The sequence below is a fragment of the Corvus cornix genome, chromosome 5 (assembly GCF_000738735.6).
Source record: "Corvus cornix cornix isolate S_Up_H32 chromosome 5, ASM73873v5, whole genome shotgun sequence".
Taxonomy (NCBI): Eukaryota; Metazoa; Chordata; class Aves; order Passeriformes; family Corvidae; genus Corvus; species Corvus cornix.
The window spans coordinates 59,411,785-59,430,981 of NC_046335.1; the positions used below are offsets into that span (position 1 = coordinate 59,411,785).

The window sequence follows — 19,197 nt, forward strand, 5'->3', positions numbered from 1 at the left end:
GCGCCCGTGACGTCCCGCCCGCCGCAGCCGCCGCCGCCGCCGCCGTCCGTGCCCGGAGCCGCCGCCGCGCGCGGCCTGCCGCCGGTGAGTCACGTGGGCCGCGCGGCCCCGCCGGGACCCCGCCGCGCCGGCACCGCCGCCGCCTCCCCGGCCCGCCGGTACCTCGCGCCCTCGCCGGGGCCCGGCCGCGGCCGCCCCCGCCCCGCCGCTGCCCCCGCGGCTCCCCCCGCGCGCGGCTCGGGCCGTGCCCCGGTGCCCCCTCGCCGCGCCGGGGACTCTCCCGCCCGGCGCCCCCGGCGGGCACCGACCCCTGCCCGGCCCGTCCCTCCGGCCGCGGCCCCGCTCCGCCGTTCCGCACGGCCGCCTCTGCCCGATGGCCGCGCCGCCTCTGCACGGGAGCGCCGCTTCCTCCTCCTGCCCCGGCTGCCATGCCCGCGGCCCCGCCGGCACCGGGACGTTCTGCCGCTGCCGCGGGGCGCCGCGCCGGGGCTGCGGGAGCGGCGGTGCCCCGCGGGCCGGGGCCGCCCCTGCGCACGGCTGCGGGGTGAGCGCAGCGGAGCGGGGCTCGTCCCCGCGCCTGGAAAGCGCCCGGGGCCCGGGAGCGGCCGGGGGCTGCCGCGGGGAGCGCCCGGGGGACTCGTTCCCTGTCCCGCGCCCGGCCTGTCCCCGCCGCCCCCGGGAGCGCCGTCACCGCGCTGGTTCGGGGCACCGGAGCTCGGCCTCCGTGCCGCGGCCGAAGGGACACCCCTGCTCGCAGCAGGGCCCCTCCTCGCGGCTCGCAGGGCGCGCTCCCGGTTTGGGGGCGCTGGCAGGGATCCAGCCTGGCCTCTCCTCAGAATTCCCGAGCTCCCGAAGGCCTGAGCTGCGTCCCCAGCCCCGGGGTGCCGCCGCGCCGGTCGCGGGCGGACCGGCTGTCCCGGTGCTGCCCGTAGCTCTGGGAAGCGGCTCCCCCGGATCTGCCGGCTCTCGCCCCGGTACAGAGCTGGATTTGGGCATCCGGGAAGCGGGATTCTCTGCGCTAGGGGCTGCTCGGGTTTTTGGGGGCGTGTAAAGTACAACCAGAGCCTTGGCTCGATCGAAGGCAGAGTTATCTTGGAGCCTCTCTCTGAGCTTAATCCGGTTACCGCCTTCCCTCCGTCGGGCCCAGGCGCTGCTTTAGCAGGCGTTTATTCCCCTTGGTTCCCGAGGCCGGGAATGGAGAGGGCGGTGATCGAGTGGGTCCGAGGGGAGACCTCGAGCTCCCCTGTGAGGGGCCTGCCTGGGAACATTCCCACCTGTCGCTGTGCCCGGTGTCTCCCAGCGTGGTGACAAGAGGCTGGGGCTGTCCTTGCTCGCTGTGGGGCCCGTTGGGACGCGGCCTCAGTGGGTGAGGCGTTGTTCCTCCTGCTTTGCCCATAAAATGGGGCTAATCCCGTGTAAACCAGCGGGATGGGCTGGGGAAGGAGGATGTAAGCCCCGGTGTAAGCCCCGGGCAAGAGATAAGCATGCAGTGATTCCAGCCTTCTGGCTGTCTGCCGTGGACTGTTTCTCCGTGTTCTGTGCTGATCCCTCTGTACATCCAGCCGGGAGAAAGGCGGGTGTGCAGGATGCACCTGGAGCCGAGGGGCGGCCGGACACACGTTGCTGTGCACCCTTCTTTGGGGTTAAGAGCAGGGAAGTGTCCCCAGACCGCCCTGTTGGGGCAGGGGCTCCTGTTTGGACACAGGGAAGTGACCAGTGGGGATCTCATGCTGGCATTGCTCTGGCCACAGTGCCAGGTTCGGGAAAGTTTCCAGTTCCTCTGATGGGTTTTGGAGTGTGAAGTGTCAGTGGCTGGCTGTGTGAGGACGGGGAGAGCAGAGGGAGCTGCAGAGGGAGGAGGGAGGCCTTGTTCCACGGATGCCCCTCGCTCACAGTGCCAGGCAGCGAGCTCTGGAATGGCTCTACGGAACTCTGGGATGCAGCTGATCAAAACAAGAAGTGGGAACAGGTAAAGCACATCCCATCTCCGTGCAGCCCTGGGATCTGCCCTGGATCTGGGAGTTGCCTCGTGTGGAAGGAATTGTTTGTGTGTTTGCCCCGTGCCATGGGAACCCGGCTGGATCGGGGCAGGTCGGGAGCTGCGGATCCCGGCGAGTGACGCAGGTGTGGGAGCCGGTAACTGGGAGAGAATTCTGTCCTCCCCATGCCGTGGGATCCGGTCCCAAGCGGTGGCGGGAGCTGCGTGGTGGGTGCCAAGGTGCATTTCCTCCTTCCCGGGCAGGGGCAGAGCGGAGAGCTGAAGTGAGGGAGGAGGGAATGTTGGGAGCTGGAGACGCCTGTGTCCCTGTCCCAGCAGAGGTAGGGAGGGCCTGACTCGTGCTCCAGAAGGGACAAGCCATGGAGCACCTGGCTATGCCTGGAAAGGCTGGAGAGGGGCCGGAGCAGATGAGCAGAGTGGGGCGGGAAGGGGAGTAAGAGGAGGAAATCAGTGAGGCTCTACGGGGCCTTGACCCAAGAAAAGCAGATGCAGGCTCAAAGCCGGGGAAGGTGGCAGCAGTCGTGCTTGCACATGTCCCGAGGGAGGGAATTTGGAATTAAAAGAAATCCCCGGAAACGGAGATGAAGGAAACAGGAGCAGCTCCCCTGTATGAGTGGAGAGAAACCCTGGAGAGTGGAGATGGCTGCTCTGGAGGTGGCTGAGCAGAGCGGAGCTGGGAAAACGCTTCGAAAAGGAGGAGCTGGGATGGGAAAACCAGGTGGAATTTCTGAGGGAGAGGCAAGGGGGAGTGAGCGGTGACACAGGCGCTGGGGGAGGAAGGAGCAGGGCAGGTCTGGAGGAGCAGCAGGAGAGGAGGAGTTGCTGGGCTGGAATTGGCAGAGGGAAAGGAATGGGAGGCAAGAGCAGAGCCCGTGAAGGCCACAGGTAAGCAGGATGAGTTGGGGTCTCTTTGGAGCAGGGAAGTCTGTGAGTGGCCTTTGTGGATGGGGAGAAAGTGGCCAGAGAGACGGAGGATTTGGGGCGAAGGTGGAGGGAAAGGAAGGGTCGGCTGACCAGAGGTGGGCCGGTTGTAGGTCTGGGCAAGGGGATGGCTGGGAAAGAATGTGTGTGTTTGGGAGAACTGTGGCCTGAATTAGTGTAATCTGTGGGAATTTGGGGTGGATTTTCCTTGTGTTTCTCCTGGACCCCTTAAGGACTGCAGAGCAGAGACCCCGGCACGCTGTGCTGTGCTTTGACAGTTTCTGCCCAGGCCTGTGCCACGGCTGGGGCTGGGCAGTCCTGCGGGGTCCTGCACATCAGGGGGGATCAGGAAGGCATTCCCAGAGCAGCGTGGTAGCCCTGGGAGCTGGGATGGGCTCGGCAGCCTCCTGTTTGATGAGTTGTGGAGTTACTCCGGGCACAGGTGGCTGGAGCAGGGATGCGTTTGCATCGCCTCTCGCTGGGGCATCACTGATGACGGCGCTGGGGCTCTCCCCTGCTCGTGGGCCTCTCCCACGGGTACCTGATTCTGTGGGGAGCTGGCTCCGGCACGCACAGCTCCGCAGGGATCGCCCCTGGAAGGGCAGGAGCACCTGCATCTCCGGCTGGAAAAGGGCTGGGGCAGAGCAGGGCTGTGAGACAGTGCCCGTGGCGCCCTGCGAGGAGGGCAGGGTGGGGATCTCCGGAGGAGGAATATCAGGGCACAGCCCCTTCTGCCTGGCAGCGTCCGCTTGAACCCGAGGTGTGGCCGTGCCTCGCCGGCGGAGCGTTCAAAGGGCCGGGTGCTCTGGGAGCAGATTGCTCCTGCTAAAGCAATCAGCCATGATGTCAGGCCTGGACTTCCCATAGCCCGTCCCTGGAACTGCTGTTGGGCTCGGCTCTGCGGGGTGCTGGGCTCTTCCCCAAACACAGAGCAGAGCGGGGCTGCACAACTGCTGCTCTCCAGGGAACTCTGTCCCCGCCGTGGAAAACAGCTTTCCCTGGTGTCACTGCTCAGTTTGCTCCGGTCAGGAGCTGCTGCCAGGTGAAGCCTGCGCGTTCCTGGCCGGGCAGAGCATCGGCCCCGCATTTTCTCTCACTTCCACGGGCAGGGAAACCTTGGGGTGGGAAGCTGGGCTTGGGTCCTGCAGGGGCCGGGCGGCGGGAGCGGTTGCTGGGTGAGTCAGCCGGGGCGGCTGACGCCGTGAGCCGGGGCTGAACCCACTTAATGGTAACACATCCTTGTCATTAAACCCGCCTTTAATTGGGTGCCGCAGCTCTCCCAAACCTTCACCTGCGTTTAGTCAGCGCTAGAGAGTTCCCTGCCCGCCCCGAAGCAGAAACTGGGGAGGCAGAGAAAGCTGGAAGGGAGAAAGGAGTGAGTTGTAGGCTCCTCTCGGGCCTGCAGTGCTGCGGAGGCAGCGAGGGGAGGGTGGGTGACAGACGGTGACAAGCTGAGGAGCGGTGGCTGTAGCAGCAGGAGCTGGTGGGATATGGTGGATGATGGGCTTGGGGCTGCTTGGAGCAGCTCAGGGCCACGGGCCAGGGACACCTTCCACTATCCCAGGGTGCTCCAAGCCCCATCCAGCCTGGCCTTGGACACTTCCAGGAATGTGGCATCCACAGCTCCTCTGGGCAACCTGTGCCAGGGCCTCACCACCCTCACAGGGAAGGATTTCTTCCCAATATCCCACCTAACCCTGAGCTCTGTCATTTCAAATCCACTCCCCCTTGTCCTGGCACTACAGTTGCTGATGAACCCAGAGCTGCAAAGGCCACCTCTGATCATGGGATTGGTGTTTTCCATGGGCCTCTCCTGTCTCCTGCCCTCCAGGGAAGGGGATGAGATTCCTGGATGTCTTTTCCCGCTGCGGTCTCCACCCTCACGTTAAGTCCTGGAGCCTCTGCTCAGCCCCTGCTCCTCAGGGAGCCAGCACTCGCTGGCGCTGGGCTTGGAGCTGGAGCTGCAGGAAGGAATTCAGGGGGTCCCTCCTGTCCTTCCAGGTCTCGGGGCGGGTTTCTCGGTGGTAGAGGGGGTGGCTTGGAACTCCTGCAGCAGCCAGTGCCCCTGGGCTGGGACAGGAGACGCTGTGGCCAGGCTGCTGTGGCTAATGACAGCCGGCTCCGTCCCTTCTCTCGCCATGCTAATTTCTGTTGTTGTTTTTTCCAGGTGAGCTGTGGTGCACCAGACCTTGAGTTTTAATGGTTTTATGCAGTTCTTTTTAAAAAGACGGATGGATGAATGAAGAAGGATTTTAACAAAGGAAGAGAGAGGGAGAAATGGAGCTGTTTGGAGCAAGCTGAGGTTTCCCCCCGCACCGTCTGGGCCATGGGTGAGACAGAGCTGCTCAGCACCACTTCCACCCTTGGGTGTCTGCTGGAGTTGTGAAGGCGCTCCCTGAACGCCCCCTTCCCGTTCACCTGCTGGGAGATGGTTGCTGCAGAGAAGATTTAAATGAAATTCCTGTCGCTCCCCAACCGCCAAGTGGATACTGAGCCCGTGGAAGGGCCCGGGGGGTCAGGAGAAAGGAGCAAGTAGGAAAACCCACAATCCGCCAGGCCTTCCCCTCCGCCCCCCTCGAAAGAAAGGATTTACGGCTCAACCTTGCACCAGCTGTTCCTCGGTTTTAACAGACAAGAGAGAAATAAATAAAATTAAACGGCCACCGCCAGCCAGCCCCAGACCTTGGTGAAATCAGGGAGAGTGTTTCCGTGACCCCTCCAGCGAGGGGAGGAGGAGGAGGCACGGCAGCGCCGTGAGGAAGCTGGGATTGCTTGGAGACCACCCCCTCCTCCCGTGCGGCACCGCAGAGGTGGATTAAAAAGGAGAAGTGGCTTCCCTGAGGCTCCCAGAGGGGCTTTTTTGCAAGGAGTTTGCTGATCCTGCGCTCTTCCCGGGGTGCTGGCCGGGTGGGAGGTGCCCTGCCCCAGCCTGGGGAATTCCCTCTCTTCAGAGCCTGCCTGTTGGAGTCCTGCTCCCTGTGGGCTGTTGCCTGGGCTGAGGCTCGGAAGGGCTCTCAGCGTTCCCGCTCCAACGGTTGTTCTAAACCCAAATCCCCTCCTCTGTTGTGAATTTTTAATGTTTTTAACCCTCCTTCCCTGCGCCCGCGAGCTCTCCCGGGGCAGAGCGTAGGGTGGGCTCCTCTCCTGGGCCTCCTGCTCCAGACCCTTCTCCGGACTGTCCGCCCTGGTCAGAGCTCGCCCCGGGAGCGGGCGCAGGGGCAGGGTAGGGGTCGGCCCCTGTCCCCCTCCCCTTCTCGTCCTGCTCTGAGTCCCCTGGGGCCTGGGCTATGCTGCGGGGCGGACCCCCCACCACAGCTCCAACATGCCAGCAGCCTCTGGAAAGAGATTCAAACCCAGCAAGTACGTCCCGGTCTCCGCTGCTGCCATCTTCCTAGTGGGAGCCACCACCCTCTTCTTCGCCTTCACGTGAGTCCCAGCTGCTCGGCCAGAGCGGGGAGGGCCGGGGGGGGGGGACAGGGGAGAGGAGCTGGGATTTCCTCCCAGAGGCAAGGGAGGTCTTGTGCTCTGGGTGCTGCAGCCGCAGCGGGAGCTGTTTCACTCCATGAGCCCGTCCGTGGTCGGCTGGGCTCCAGGTCAGCTGGGCTGGGAACTGGTTTGTGACCTGTGGGTGGAAAAGGCACGGATCACTTTCTCCTTTGGAGCCAGGCGGGGTGGATTGGTGGGCTGGGGCAGGACACGTGTTATTTTTAGTTTCATAATCGATTCGTGAGCCACAAAGGAAAGTGCAGGGAGAACTCTGACCCCTGTGCCGATCGCTGGACATGATCTGTCCCCTGCCCTGGGGCAATGAGGGTTCCATGTCCCTGGAGAGGGCCCCAGGGAAGTGGCCAGCAGGTCACTGGGGGCCTTGGGGGGGTCCCCCGGGGTGGGAGATGGTGCTAGGGAGGCATGGTGACGCTGCTCTTCCCTGCCCGGTGATACGTGCCTCAGTGACGTGCCCAGGGGGTGACAGGCGGGGGGGGCAGGACCTCGAGGTGCTGAGGGAGCCCAGCAGAGAGCGGCTCAGCCAGGCTGGCACCGTGGCACGGTGTGCCAGGCAGGAATGCCAGAGCCCTGCATCTGGAATGGCTGCCAAGTCCTGCAGGGCATCCCCGGGGTCCCAGCGGGTTTGTGCTCAGGGTCCTGGCAGGGTGCTGGGAAGGTGTGCACCCTCTGCTTCAGGGAGCCTCTCCCGCTCCCTGGGCTTTTCCTGCTGGAGCTGCAGGAGGCCAAAGGGGTGGGTGCCGTGGCTGCTGCCGCTGCCTGGGATGGAGCCATCGGTGGCGGGAAGGTCACCGTGGCTTTGGCTTTGGCAGCCACCGGGCAGGGACAGGGGAACTTGCCGAGCAAAGAGGGGAGCGGGGTTGGTTTGCCCCGTCCGGCGCCCGGCGCAGCTGGCGGTGTCACTCAGCCGCGTGTGGCCGTCCCCCGCTGGGACACCGAGCGGTCACCAGGCTCCCAGGCCCGGGGTTTGGCTGCCCAGGCTGCCAGGTGCCTGCGGAAGTCGCTGGCTTGCTCCTGTGCCACGGGGATGAAGGAGAAGCGAAGGGGAGCTGGCAGCGCCCTCCAAGCTGCGTGTGCCAGCCCATGTGTGACCTGGGGGCACGGGCTGGCTCTGCTCTGGCGCGGTGCCTGCCGGACAGCTGGACCCCAAGCCCATCCCGGCCACGGGTGCGAGCAGCGCCGGGAGCAGCGGCTTATCGGCGAGCGGTGAGAGGCGGCGCCGGCGCCGCGGAGCAGGTTTGGCCGGGGCAGGAACACCTGGGCAGGTCGCTGTAATTGCAGGTCAGCGGTGTTGTTTATCCTACTTCAGAATGTCCCGTCAAACCCTGGGCACGGCCACGAGGGAGCTGCGCTGCTCCCGCCGGGATGGTCGCCTTGGGGCCAAGGACAGCCAGGGTGGCTGCTGACCCCCTTCCCACCGCCAGCAGAGTCCTAAGGCTCGTCCCTTGGGAAGTGCGATGGAAAGCTGTAAGGGCGGGCTCTGGGAGGCCTCCCCCAAGCAGGGAGCAGCCAGGGCTCGGCACAGCTCTTCAGGCTCCAGTTGCGTTGCTTCCAGCCTATCCACTGGACGCCTTTTGGTCCATCCAGGATTTGTGTCTCTGGGCCAAGAACTCTCTTTGATTGATTAATTTAATTAGGAGCTGCTGCTGAGCACGTGCCTGTGGAAATGAGGCCGGTTGCGCTGGAGGGAGGGGCAGCAGGAGAGGGGATGTTCCTGCTTCCCCCTGGGATGAGCGGGGGTCCCGGGCTTTGTGGGCCCTCAGACAGGTCCCTTTGGGGTCCATCTGTCCATTCTTGTGTCTCCCCACTGACTGGTCCCAGCTCCTGGTGCCGGTGGCTCTCAGGTTGCCTGTCCCCTCCCTAGGGCTGGCAGTGCTGCTGGGACACGGTGTCGCGTGCGCTCCCAGTCGGATCCAAACTTGTGTGAGGCTCAGGGCGAGCAGGGATTGTGTTTGTGCCGGCGTGGGTCAGAGCCCCAGGGCTCCGGGGAACAGGCAGGGAGGGCAGGCTGTGTGCTCCTGGAGAGTGCAGGGGATGCGGGGCTGGGGAGGGGACGCCAGCAGGGAGGGACAGGCTTCTCCGGGCATGACTGGTGGCAAAAAGCCCGTCTCGCATCCCGGTGTGACTCATGGTGCCTGACGTTCCTCGAGTCCTCTCATGTGCTGCCAGGGACAAGTCCCGACAGTTCCTGTGGCCATGAGCGTGTTGCATCCCGATCCCGAGGGGGAGCCCGATGGGTGCCGCGGGACCTGCGTGGCCAGCCGCGATGGGGAGGAGCCTCCCTGCTGCTCCTGCTCCTCCTGCCCTGTGTGCCCCGGGGTCGAGGCAGGGCCTGCAGCCCGTTCAGGAGAGCAAAAGGCAGGAACACATCGCTCTCCTGATAAGGAGGTTCCTTCAGGGATGGGCAGCACCTTTGCTCCCTGCAGAGGACCCTGCTCCCTCTCGCAGGTGGAGTTGGTCCCAGGAGGTGACTCCCTGGCTTTGGGGTCACCGGCGTGGTGCCACCGGCTGATCTGGCTCCGTGGGGATTCCCTCCCTCCCTCCCTCCTTCCCACAGCACAGGGGTCCCTGGGTGTGGGGGAGCCAGGAGGGCAGCGGGTCCTGGTGTTCCCTGCGGAGGGTGTTGTGCTTGCGCTGGCCCGTGAATCCCACCCAGCGGGTGTTGTCGCTGTGTCTGAGCCAGGGACCTGCTGGGCCCCATCCTGCCCCGGGAGCTCCGTGTCCCTCCAGGAAGGGCTGGCTGCTGGGACAGCACAGAGCTGTTCTCTTCCCCCTGGTCCTTCCCTCTCTGCCTGCCCCAGAGCTTTCTGAGGCAGCTGGGTCCTTCCCTGCCTCCCTGGGCTCTGTCTCTCTGGATCCAGCCTGTGTGCTTGGCTCAGCCTGGCTGCTGGCTGTTCCCTGTGTGGGATGGCTGCCCGGGCATGGGTCTTCCTGGCTCCCCTCCATCTCTTTCAAGCAAAGGTTTGGGCTGGGATTTCCCTTCCTGGAGAGAGGAGCTCCTTCCGCAGGGTTTCTGGAAGGGCATTTCCTACTTTTAGGGCTTCTCTGAGCCCCCTGCCCCTCTCTGTCCGGACTCCTCTCGAGTGGAGTAGGAGTTCAGCTCAGGGACATGGGGTCCTTGGTTCTGGTGTGTCCTCCTCCCTCCCTGCAACCCCCTGACAGGAGCGTGTGGCCAGGTGAGGCTGGGCTCTTCTCCCAAGGAGCAAGTGATGGGACAAGAGGAAGCGGCCTCAGGTGGTGCCAGGAGAGGTTTTGTTTGGATGTTAGGGGAAATTTCCTCGTGGAAAGGGTTGTTCAGCCCAGGGCAGTGGTGAAGTCACCAGAAGCCATGTGTCTGTGGAACTTGAGGACATGGTTCAGTGGTGGCCTCGACAGTGCTGGGGAAGCAGTTGGAATGGTGATCTTGGAGGGCTTTTCCAACCTGAACAATTCTGTGATTCTGTGGCTCTCTGATTCTTCCCTTCTCAGGCTGTGGCCTGGTGCTGTCACGTAGGTCCTGTGCCTCCAGCACTGCTCCCTGAGGGTTTTGGGGCACGGGTTGGAGAGGACTCCTCCTCTCCAGCCTGTCCCAGCTGCAGAGAATCCGCCTGGCTGGCTTCCAGCGGAGGCAGCAGGGCCGGCACAGCCGGTGCCGAGCATGGAGCCGCTCCCCAGCCCGGGGCAGAGCTCGGGGGGCCGGGAGGTGCCATCCCGGGAGGTGCCATCCCGGGAGGTGCCATCCCGGGAGGAGATGCCGGCCTGATAGGGAGCAGGGAGGCAGCGCCCAGGGTGCCCAGCAGGGCAGCTCCTGAGGAGTGCAGCAGGAAGAGGCTTTGGGGAAGATGGTTTGCAGGAGAAGCTTGGCGTGGTGTGTAGGGCCTGGAGGGGCCAGAGAGGATGAGGATGAGGAGAAGGAGGAAGAAGAGGAGTGTGCTGGGTGGCTTGGCCATGCTGTGCTCCTTGCCAGGGATCTCCTGCAACCAAAGGTCTGCCCTCCTGCTCTCATCCCTGTGCCTGGATGGGGACAGCCTCAGCCTTGGCCTGTTGGGAGCAGGTCCCACTGGTGATTCCCGCCCTCCCTGGGGCAGTGCCCAGTGCTGGGAGCGCCCTGCCCGCCTCGCCCTCTGTGCTGCCAGGTGTGTGCTGAAGGGTGTGCCCGCTCCTCCTGCCCTGCCCGGGGCAGCCCCCCCGGCACAGCCGCTGCTCCTCAGCCGGGGGTGCCCCCCTGCCCTCCTCAGGGCCCTGAACTGGGACAGAGCCCCACACCAAGGGGTCATTCCCAGCTGGAGCCTCGCCGTGGCCCCAGAGCTGCCGTGACAAGGACGGGGCTGCCTCACCCGGCGATGGGACCCATCCCCACGGGCGGTGGTGGAGGAGGGGACGGGGCCGGTGCCTGCCCCTTCACCCCAGCCTGTGGGGGATTACAGCACTGGCACCATATGTCGCCCTGCCCGCCCAGCCCCGCACACTCCGGCCACCTAAATCCATCGGCACTTAGCCGGGTGGGGGGAAGAGAGGGACAGATGCTGCCCTAGATCTGTGGGATTAAATCCCAGCAGCAAAGCAGATTAGGGAATTACGCTGGCGCCTGCAAGGGGGAAGCCCGCTGGGGAAAGAGGGAGCAGGGTGATTCCCTCGCTGCGCTCCCACGGGCCTCCTGGAGGAGCTGGGTGCTGGCTGGGGTCCCCGTGTCCCGCTGGAGCTGTCTCTGGGATGTGAGGAGCATCAGTGGCTCTGGAGGCACCAGAGCTGGTGCTGGTTTTGTGTCCCCTCACAGGGTCCCTTGTGCCCGAAGCAGCTGGCGGGGCACAGGGAGGGCCACGTGCAGGTGCCTTCCAGCGGGTCCCCTGGGTGCCTCCCCTGCCTGTTCCCATCACCACTGCTCTGTGGGACCCCCCAGCGGGGTCCCAAAGGGGAACTTCGCTCCCTGATGGATGCCCAGAGCACGTCCCAGGTGCTCCCTGGGCCGGGGTCAGGCTGTGCTGTAGAGGTGGCTCCAGTTTGGGTGTGGGATGCACTGCTGGGAGCCCCTGGGATGGTGGGAGGTGGCGGGAGGACACAAGCGAGGGGTGCGAGGTCTCACGGCTGCTGTGCCCGCAGGTGCCCGGGGCTCAGTCTCTATGTGTCCCCCGTCATCCCCGCCTACAATGCCGTCGTCTTCCTCTTCGTGCTGGCCAACTTCAGCATGGCCACCTTCATGGACCCGGGCATATTCCCGCGAGGTGAGTCTGGCTCCAGCCGGGAAGAGCTGCCTCCTTGCACCCTTCCTCCGAGGTACAGGGGATTTCTGGGGCCCAAGGGGCTGGTGAGGAGTCCTCTTCGCCCTGCCCGGTGGGATTAGGCGGTGGCACGCGCTGCAGCGATGGCAGCTCTGGGTTCAGCACCCCGTGTTGGGCCCCTGGGGCTCAGGCAGCGTCAGGATGCCAGGGCAGGGCCTGGGAGAGCCCCCCTGGCCCGTGTTTGGGGGTCCCTGGCTGTCCCTGTGCCAGGTGACAGGAGGGCGGTGCCGGGCGCCTTCGGCTCGGGCGGGCAGGGGCTGGCCGGGCCCTGACGCCGTGCCGGGGTGTCCCCATCAGCTGAGGAGGACGAGGACAAGGAGGACGATTTCCGGGCCCCGCTGTACAAGACGGTGGAGATCAAGGGCATCCAGGTGCGCATGAAGTGGTGCGCGACCTGCCGCTTCTACCGCCCGCCGCGCTGCTCCCACTGCAGCGTCTGCGACAACTGCGTGGAGGTGAGCAGCTGCCGGGGCCTCCGCCAGCCCCGTGCGGGGCAGGGAGCCCCGGGAGCACCCCCTCACCGTGCCCCGTCCCCGGCAGGAGTTCGACCACCACTGCCCCTGGGTCAACAACTGCATCGGGCGGCGCAACTACCGCTACTTCTTCCTCTTCCTGCTGTCGCTCACCACGCACATCATGGGCGTCTTCGGCTTCGGGCTGCTCTACGTCCTGTACCAGGTGGAGGAGCTCTCCGGTGTCCGCATGGCCGTCACGTATCCTCCGGGCAGCGGGAGTGGGCGGGGGGCGTCGGTGGGGTCTGGGGGCGGCACGGTGCCGGGCGGGGCTGTGGCTGCTCCTTAGCTGGCTGTGGCAGGATGGTGGTGATGTGCGTGGCCGGGCTCTTCTTCATTCCCGTCGCGGGCCTGACGGGCTTCCACGTGGTGCTCGTGGCCAGGGGCCGCACTACCAACGAACAGGTACGTCCAGGGGCTACAGGGGGACTGCCGGCCTGGCCAGGCCACCTATGGATACATTTCGGGATTTCCCGGGAGAGGATGGGTGTGGGAGGCCCCTGAGCTGGGGAGGGGAGAGCCCAGGGTGACTGAGCAGCAGCTGCATCCATGGGGGTGCAGTCAGAGGATGGAGCCGGGCGGGCGCTTCTGGGGGGCCGGGAGGTGAAGCTGAGGAGAGCCCACCCCTCAGGGTTAGCTGAGCACTGAAACAGGGACTAGGAAAAGGAGCGGGATCTCGGAGTGTGCCTGTCCTGGGAGGCTGTCCTGAGGGAGCTGGCGTGGCCGGCTGTGACGCTCCTTTGTCCCGCAGGTGACGGGCAAGTTCCGCGGGGGTGTCAACCCCTTCACCAACGGTTGCTGTAAGAACGTCAGCCGGGTCCTCTGCAGCTCCCCCGCCCCCAGGTGAGCCGGGCTCTGCACCCTTGGAAAAACTGCTCCATCCCAGATTCCAGGCCGTGACCTTCCTCCCGCCCCCTCCCCAGGTACCTCGGGCGCCCGAAGGCCGAGCAGACGGTGCTGGTGAGACCGCCCTTCCTGCGGCCCGAGGTGTCGGACGGTCAGATCACCGTCAAGATCATGGACAACGGTATCCAGACAGAGCTGAAAAGGACAAAGGTGAGGAAGGTGGGGACCAGCGCTGCCTGCGCTGGGGCCCTCCATGGAGCCCAGGGGGTGCAAGCCTGCATCCGTGAGTAGAGAACCAAGTGAGCCTGGTCACGTTCCCTGTCCCCCTCCGTGTCGTCTTGTTCTATGTCCCTGCGGGATGGAAACTGTCCCCCTCCCATGTGGCAGCGACCACATGAGGCTTTGCCCCCTCCATTGCCCTTACCGGTCCCATCCTTGCCCGCACAGCACCCTCTGGAGGTTCCCCCTCCTTGGCACTTCCAGCACCCGCCCGGGGCGCGCGCCGCCCCCCGTTCTGTCGGATGGCCTGGGAGGCAGCGGGAGCCCCCAGCGCCGCTGCCCGTGCCCTGCCTGCCCGGGAGGCGCTGAGGCCTCGGCCCCTCCTGACCCCGCCTGCGCTTTGTCTCTGCAGTCCAAGGGGAGCCTGGAGGTGACGGAGAGCCAGTCTGCTGACGCCGAGCCGCCACCCCCACCTAAGCCCGACCTCAGCCGCTACACGGGCCTGAGGACACACTTAACCCTGGCCACCACCGAGGGTAAGGAGGGCCACCAGGGCCCCGCCAGCCACTGGGAGGGGAGCCCAGGGCTGTGCCAGGCAGGCCAGGAGCCAGGGCTGTAGGCGGCTTTAGCAGGCTGCAGGGCAGACCTGGAGCACATCGGCATTCCCGGGCCAGTGTATGTGGCCCCTTGCACTTGGAGAAGCCTGCGGGATGCTCACAGCCAGCTCTGCTCAGCCGGAGGCCGAGCCCAGCCGCGCGGCGCTGTCCGGAGCCGCCGGGAGCTGCACCTCGCAGCCGCCATGCTGCCAGGACGGAGGAGGCGAAGTGGTGGCGGGCCTGGCTCGGCGGCACAGCGCGTCTGCGGCCGGCTCCGCGTGGGCCTGGCCAGAGGTGGGATGTGATGGGCAGAGCTGTGGCAGCTGCTTCCCGCAGCAGCTGGAGACCCCGCAGCTCTCCCGGCCCCGGCTGGGCTCCGCTGCCCAGCCCCGCTGCCCGCTGCAGGGGGTGTGTGTGTGTGTGTGTCCCATGGAGCGCCCCGACACCCCCGTGCCGTGTGCCCCCCGTGCGACACCCAGCCGGGGCTGCCGCAGGGGCACGGAAGTGCCAGCCCAGCCCCACACGCAGGGCTGTGGGGACTCCCCTTCCTCCCGGTCTGTCTCTCCCACCCCGGTGCACCTCCCATCCAGCCCATCCCTCCTCCCCCCCCGGTCTGTTCCCCCCCAGGCTCGGAGCCGGTTCTCGGGCAGGGAGGGTGGGGCTCGGCACGTTCCTTGCCCGCGGCCCCCCTGAGCATGCCTCTGTCTCCCGGCGCAGACAGCAGCTTGCTAGGCAAGGACAGCCCCCCGACTCCCACCATGTACAAGTACCGGCCCGGTTACAGCAGCAGCAGCAGCTCGGCGGCCCTGCCCCACTCCACCAGCGCCAAGGTAAGGCCGAGGCTGGCACGGGGGACCAGCCCTGAGGGGATGCCACCCCGTTGCTGGTGCGGGGAGGGTTTAGGGTGTGCTTTGGGAGCTCCACAGGGGCCCCGTGGCCCTTCTGTGGGTAACTGTGGCCCCTCTGCCCCTCAGCTGAGCCGGGTGAACAGCCTGAAGGAGCCCAACTCCATCTGTGACGGCGGCCACAAGCCCAGCTACCGCTCAGAGCCGAGCCTGGAACCCGAGAGCTTCCGCTCGCCCACCTTCGGCAAGAGCTTCCACTTTGACCCTCTCTCCAGCGGCTCCCGCTCCTCCAGCCTCAAGTCGGCCCAGGGCACAGGCTTTGAGACGGGCCACCTGCAGTCCATCCGCTCGGAGGGCACCACCTCCACCTCCTACAAGAGCCTGGTAAACCAGACGCGCAACGGCAGCCTCTCGTACGACAGCCTGCTCACGCCCTCCGACAGCCCCGACTTCGAGTCGGTGCAGGCGGGCCCGGAGCCTGAGCCACCGGTGGGCTACACCTCGCCCTTCCTGTCGGCCCGCATCGCCCAGCAGCGCGAGACCGACCTGCACGGCCGCTTTGCCAGCGCCGCCTCGCCCAAGCACGCGGCGCCGCGTGAGCCCTCGCCCGTGCGCTATGACAATCTCTCCCGCCACATCGTGGCCTCCATCCAGGAGCGGGAGAAGCTGCTGCAGCAGCCGCCGGCCCCGGGCCGGGAGGAGGACGCAGGGCTGGCGGACTCGGGCATCCAGTCGACGCCGGGCTCCAGCAACGCCCCCCGCACCAGCTCCTCCTCGGACGATTCGAAGCGCTCGCCCCTGGGCAAGAACCCGCTCACCCGCCCGGCCCTGCCCCGCTTCGGCAAGCCCGAGCCCCCCCCGGCGCTGCGGGTGCGCTCGCTGGGCTCCCCCGACCAGCCCGCCGCCCCCCACCTGGGCAAATCCGTGTCTTACAGCAGCCAAAAAACAGCCTCTCAGGCCGGCGGCCCCGAGACCGAGGAGGTGGCCTTGCAGCCCTTACTGGCACCCAAGTGAGTTGCTGTGATGGCACAGGGGTGTCTGGGGCCTGTGGGGGGGGGGAACCCTCGCCCAGTGCCCCTCCAAGCCCCTGGGGCAGCCCCCTCCCTGGGGAGAGACGCTGGGAAGAGCAAGAGAAATCTTCCTGCTCCTCCCCGAACAGAGCTGGTACCCCCCCACATCTCCTTGGTCGCCCCCGGGGCCCCTCGGGGTCTGCAGCGGGTGGGTGCTGGTGGTCCCGGGGGAGGGCAGGGCTGTGGCAATGCTGGGTGCCAGTGACCTGTCCCCCCCTGCTGACCCCGTGTCCGTGCTTCCTTCCTGCAGGGACGAGGTGCAGATGAGAACAGCCTACAGCAAGTCCAACGGGCAGCCCAAGAGCCTGGGCTCGGCCCCGCCGGGCCCGGGGCCGGTGCCCCTCAGCAGCCCCACCCGCGGAGGCGTCAAGAAGGTCTCGGGCGTGGGGGGCACCACCTATGAGATCTCGGTATGAGGGGCAGAGCCGCCGCCCCCTCCCCTCCTCCCCGGCGGCCCCAGGGACGCGCCGCGGCCGGACGCTTGTGAACTCCCGGGAGAGCCGGGCCCCCGCTCTCCCTCTGCCCCCCCGGGCCGCGGGGGCTGGCACACACCCGCGGGGGCTCGGGGGGGCTCGGGGGGCCGCAGCCTCGGCTGCGCCAGCCACTTGTGGGCCTTGTGCAATCACCCGCTCGCCTGGCGTGGTAGGAACGGATTGTTTTTAAACCAGAATACTTTTTTTTATTATTATTGTTACGGATTCTATTTTTTTTCTCTTTCCGAGTTACCAGGTGTGTGTATATATAAATATCTATATATATAAATATAAATATTGAAAAAAAAAAAGCAAAAAAAAGCAGAAATTATATATCTTACCCAGAGAGAGGAAGAAACTACCCTGCTCAGGGCCTGGGCCACCCCACCTCGTCCCTATCCCCAAAGGAGGGACGTGGGGCCGCCTCCTGCACCCACGGAAGGAGCTGTGGTGGGTGCTGGGTGTCACCGTTCCCTCCCTGAAGGGGGCCGTGGGTGCCAGGTGCCCGTCCTCGGATGCTCCCCTCGCTGATCCGCGGTGCCCGCGGCCTCCAGCCCCCCTGGGGGGCCCAGGGAGGAGGCAGGGTGGTGGCAGCCCTCCCCCCACAGCCCCAGCCCGAGCTGGCACAGCGGCCCCAGCCTCCCCCACCCGCAGCTTTCGCTCTTTGCTCCCTTTCCCCGGGGTAGGGGGGGTGTGGTCGGGGGGCTGTTGGTTTTGTTGCCTTTTTTTAATTTCTGTTAATGACTCCGAGGGGGTTTCTTGCCGTCGCAGGGGTGTTTTTATTTCTGCTCGCTCGGGGAAGAGGCAGGTGCATCCCCGGAAAGCAATATTTTCTCATCACATGCCAAAAAAGCGCAGCCAAGGAGCCCCGTGCTCCCCGTCCCCAGAGCCCTGCCGGCACTACCGGACTCTTTCTCTACGGCAATAGCTCCCGTGGCCCCGCACAGCCACGCCAGGGTTTTTTATTATTATCAGCCATTTTAAAAACAAGGAATAAAAAGGATATTTAATGAGCCACCCCGGGGCCGTGCGTGTGCTTTGTTTGGCGTCCAGGGATGGAGCAGCCCCTCCAGGGCTCCTGATCCTCAGGGTCTCGGCCTTTTCCCCCCCCGCCCGATCCCCAGGGAGAGAGGGAAGGGGGTCTGAGAAGAGCTGAGCCTGGCCTCCCAGTTTTGGGGAGGCACCACCTCGAAGCAAGCTCTGCTCCCACAGAAGGATTTTCCAGGCACGGGAAAAGCAGCTCCAGGGAAGGCGTCGTGGGTGCTGGTGAGGTTTGGGATCCAAAGGAGGAGGGGGCACCCTGCACGCTCCGGGGACCACCTTGGTTCGGGCTCCTCCGTGACAGCCGAGGGTCACAGCAGCCACTGCCACCAGCCCCTCCTCGGAGCAGACTTTAATTCAAAGGTGACTGAAAAAGAGACTCCAGCACTCCGGCTTCTTCAGGTACAAAAGCCCGAGGTCAGCACCCACAGAGTCCGTGCCCCTGGTCCTGGGGGGCTGCAGGGGTGTTCCCTTGGCCAGGGGGACAGGCCAGCCCCAGCGTCCCTGGGGTCAGCCAGGGCTGTTCCCCTGGGCCGGGGGATCCCCGGGGCGGCGCCGGCGCGGCCTCACCGTAGGCTGCTGCTGGCCTGGGAGCTGCCCACGCCTGGGTGCTCCGGGCTGTGCCGGTTCTGCGGAGGAAGGACAGGCAGAGCCTGTGAGAGCCGCTGGGCAGCAGCCCCGTGGGGATGGCCCCTCACAGAGCCCCTCGGGGGGACACAGGCTGGGCGCTGGACCCCAGCCTTACCACTCACCTTCTTCTTCTTCTTCTCTTTCTTCTTCCTCTTCCGCTCTGGATCCTCCTCTTTTTTCTTCTTCTTCTTCTTGTGGTCAGAGTCCGAGGGGGTTTCTGGAGAAGTGGAAGCGCCGGATGAGCTGACGCTCTGCCGGTGCTGAAGGGGGGAGGAGGGGGGCGGCTGCGGCAGCCCTTACCCGGGGGGACGGGGTCCTGCGTGCGGCTCTGTTTATGCTTGTGCTTGTTCTTCTTCTTAGGCGGCTGGATGTGCATCAGCCGGCACTGCTCGGGCAGCTGTGGAGAAAAGGGGCTGGTCAGGCTACGTCGGGCCCCTCCCACCCCCCGGCTCCAGGCCCCGGGGCTCACCGGGCCGGCGTGCAGGCGGAAGCCGGTCAGCATGGCACCGGTGAGCGGGGTGAAGGAACTGCCACAGATGGGAGGCTTCTCGATGAGTGAGCGCAGGCTGCTGCTGTCGTGGGAGCCGGGCAGGTCGATCATGCCGGGCAGGTCGGGGAGGAAGTTGCTGAGCTTCTCCTTCACCTTCTTCCCGCAGAACTTGTTGTAGGCGTGCTCCAGGTTATAGTGCGTGATCAGGTTGGTGCTGCCCGTCAGCTCCGTAGTGCCTGTGCGGCCGCGGGAGGAGATGGGGAGGGGGGAACGCCCCGAGGGCACCCCGGCCCCTCTCCCCAGCCCTGCCCAGGCCCCGGGACCCGCTGGGTCCGCCCAGCACCGGGATCCCTGGGCCCTCTTCCCCAGCCGTGCCCAGGCCCCGGGACCCGCTGGGTCCCCCCAGCACCGGGATCCCCGCTGGACCGAGCGTCGCGTGGCCCCGCCCCCTGCACGCTCATTGGCTCGGCGCGCCGTCAGTTCCCCCGCGGCCGCGTTTCGCCGCGCTGATTGGCCGAGCGCGGCACTCGCCCCGCCCCGCCCCGCGGCCCGCCCGCACCTGGCAGCTCCCGCAGCAGGTAGAAGGGGCCGGCGGCGGCCTTGCGGGCCGCGTCCTCTCCCGGCGGCGGCGCGGCGGCCGAGGCGGCGGGTGGCGGTGCGGCACCGGCGCCCGGCGCCTTGGCGGGCCCGAACCCGAGCGCGGCGGCGGCGGCGGGCGGCGGCTCGGCCGCGCCGAACAGCGCCGAGAAGTTCTCCATATTCCCGGCGTGCCCCGCGCGGGGCCGCCCCGCCC

At 66.2% G+C, this 19,197-nt stretch overlaps 2 protein-coding genes across 3 annotated transcripts; one reads left to right on the forward strand and one right to left on the reverse strand.

Annotated features, from left to right (window-relative positions):
* Positions 1–39: 39 nt before the first annotated feature.
* ZDHHC5 (zinc finger DHHC-type palmitoyltransferase 5) lies at positions 40–16,455 on the forward strand. Of its 2 annotated transcripts, none has more exons than XM_039552235.1 (12): positions 40–84; positions 5,088–6,346; positions 11,504–11,625; positions 11,980–12,137; positions 12,223–12,395; positions 12,497–12,599; positions 12,946–13,037; positions 13,118–13,250; positions 13,672–13,795; positions 14,573–14,685; positions 14,830–15,710; positions 16,021–16,455. In XM_039552235.1, exons 2-12 carry the CDS (start codon positions 6,243–6,245, stop codon positions 16,184–16,186), a joined length of 2,169 nt encoding a protein of 722 aa, XP_039408169.1. In that variant the 5' UTR covers positions 40–84; positions 5,088–6,242; the 3' UTR covers positions 16,187–16,455. The 2 variants fall into 2 exon arrangements, with proteins under 2 accessions (XP_039408169.1, XP_039408170.1); XM_039552236.1 differs by lacking the exon at positions 40–84 and adding an exon at positions 2,806–2,884.
* A 541-nt stretch (positions 16,456–16,996) lies between these two features.
* On the reverse strand, positions 16,997–19,177 carry MED19 (mediator complex subunit 19). The gene is made up of 5 exons (XM_039552241.1): positions 18,964–19,177; positions 18,384–18,640; positions 18,215–18,311; positions 18,037–18,131; positions 16,997–17,913 (listed from the first exon to the last, which is right to left on the reverse strand). The coding sequence occupies exons 1-5, from the start codon at positions 19,160–19,162 to the stop codon at positions 17,851–17,853; spliced, it is 711 nt and encodes a 236-aa protein (XP_039408175.1). The 5' UTR covers positions 19,163–19,177; the 3' UTR covers positions 16,997–17,850.
* Positions 19,178–19,197: the final 20 nt, after the last annotated feature.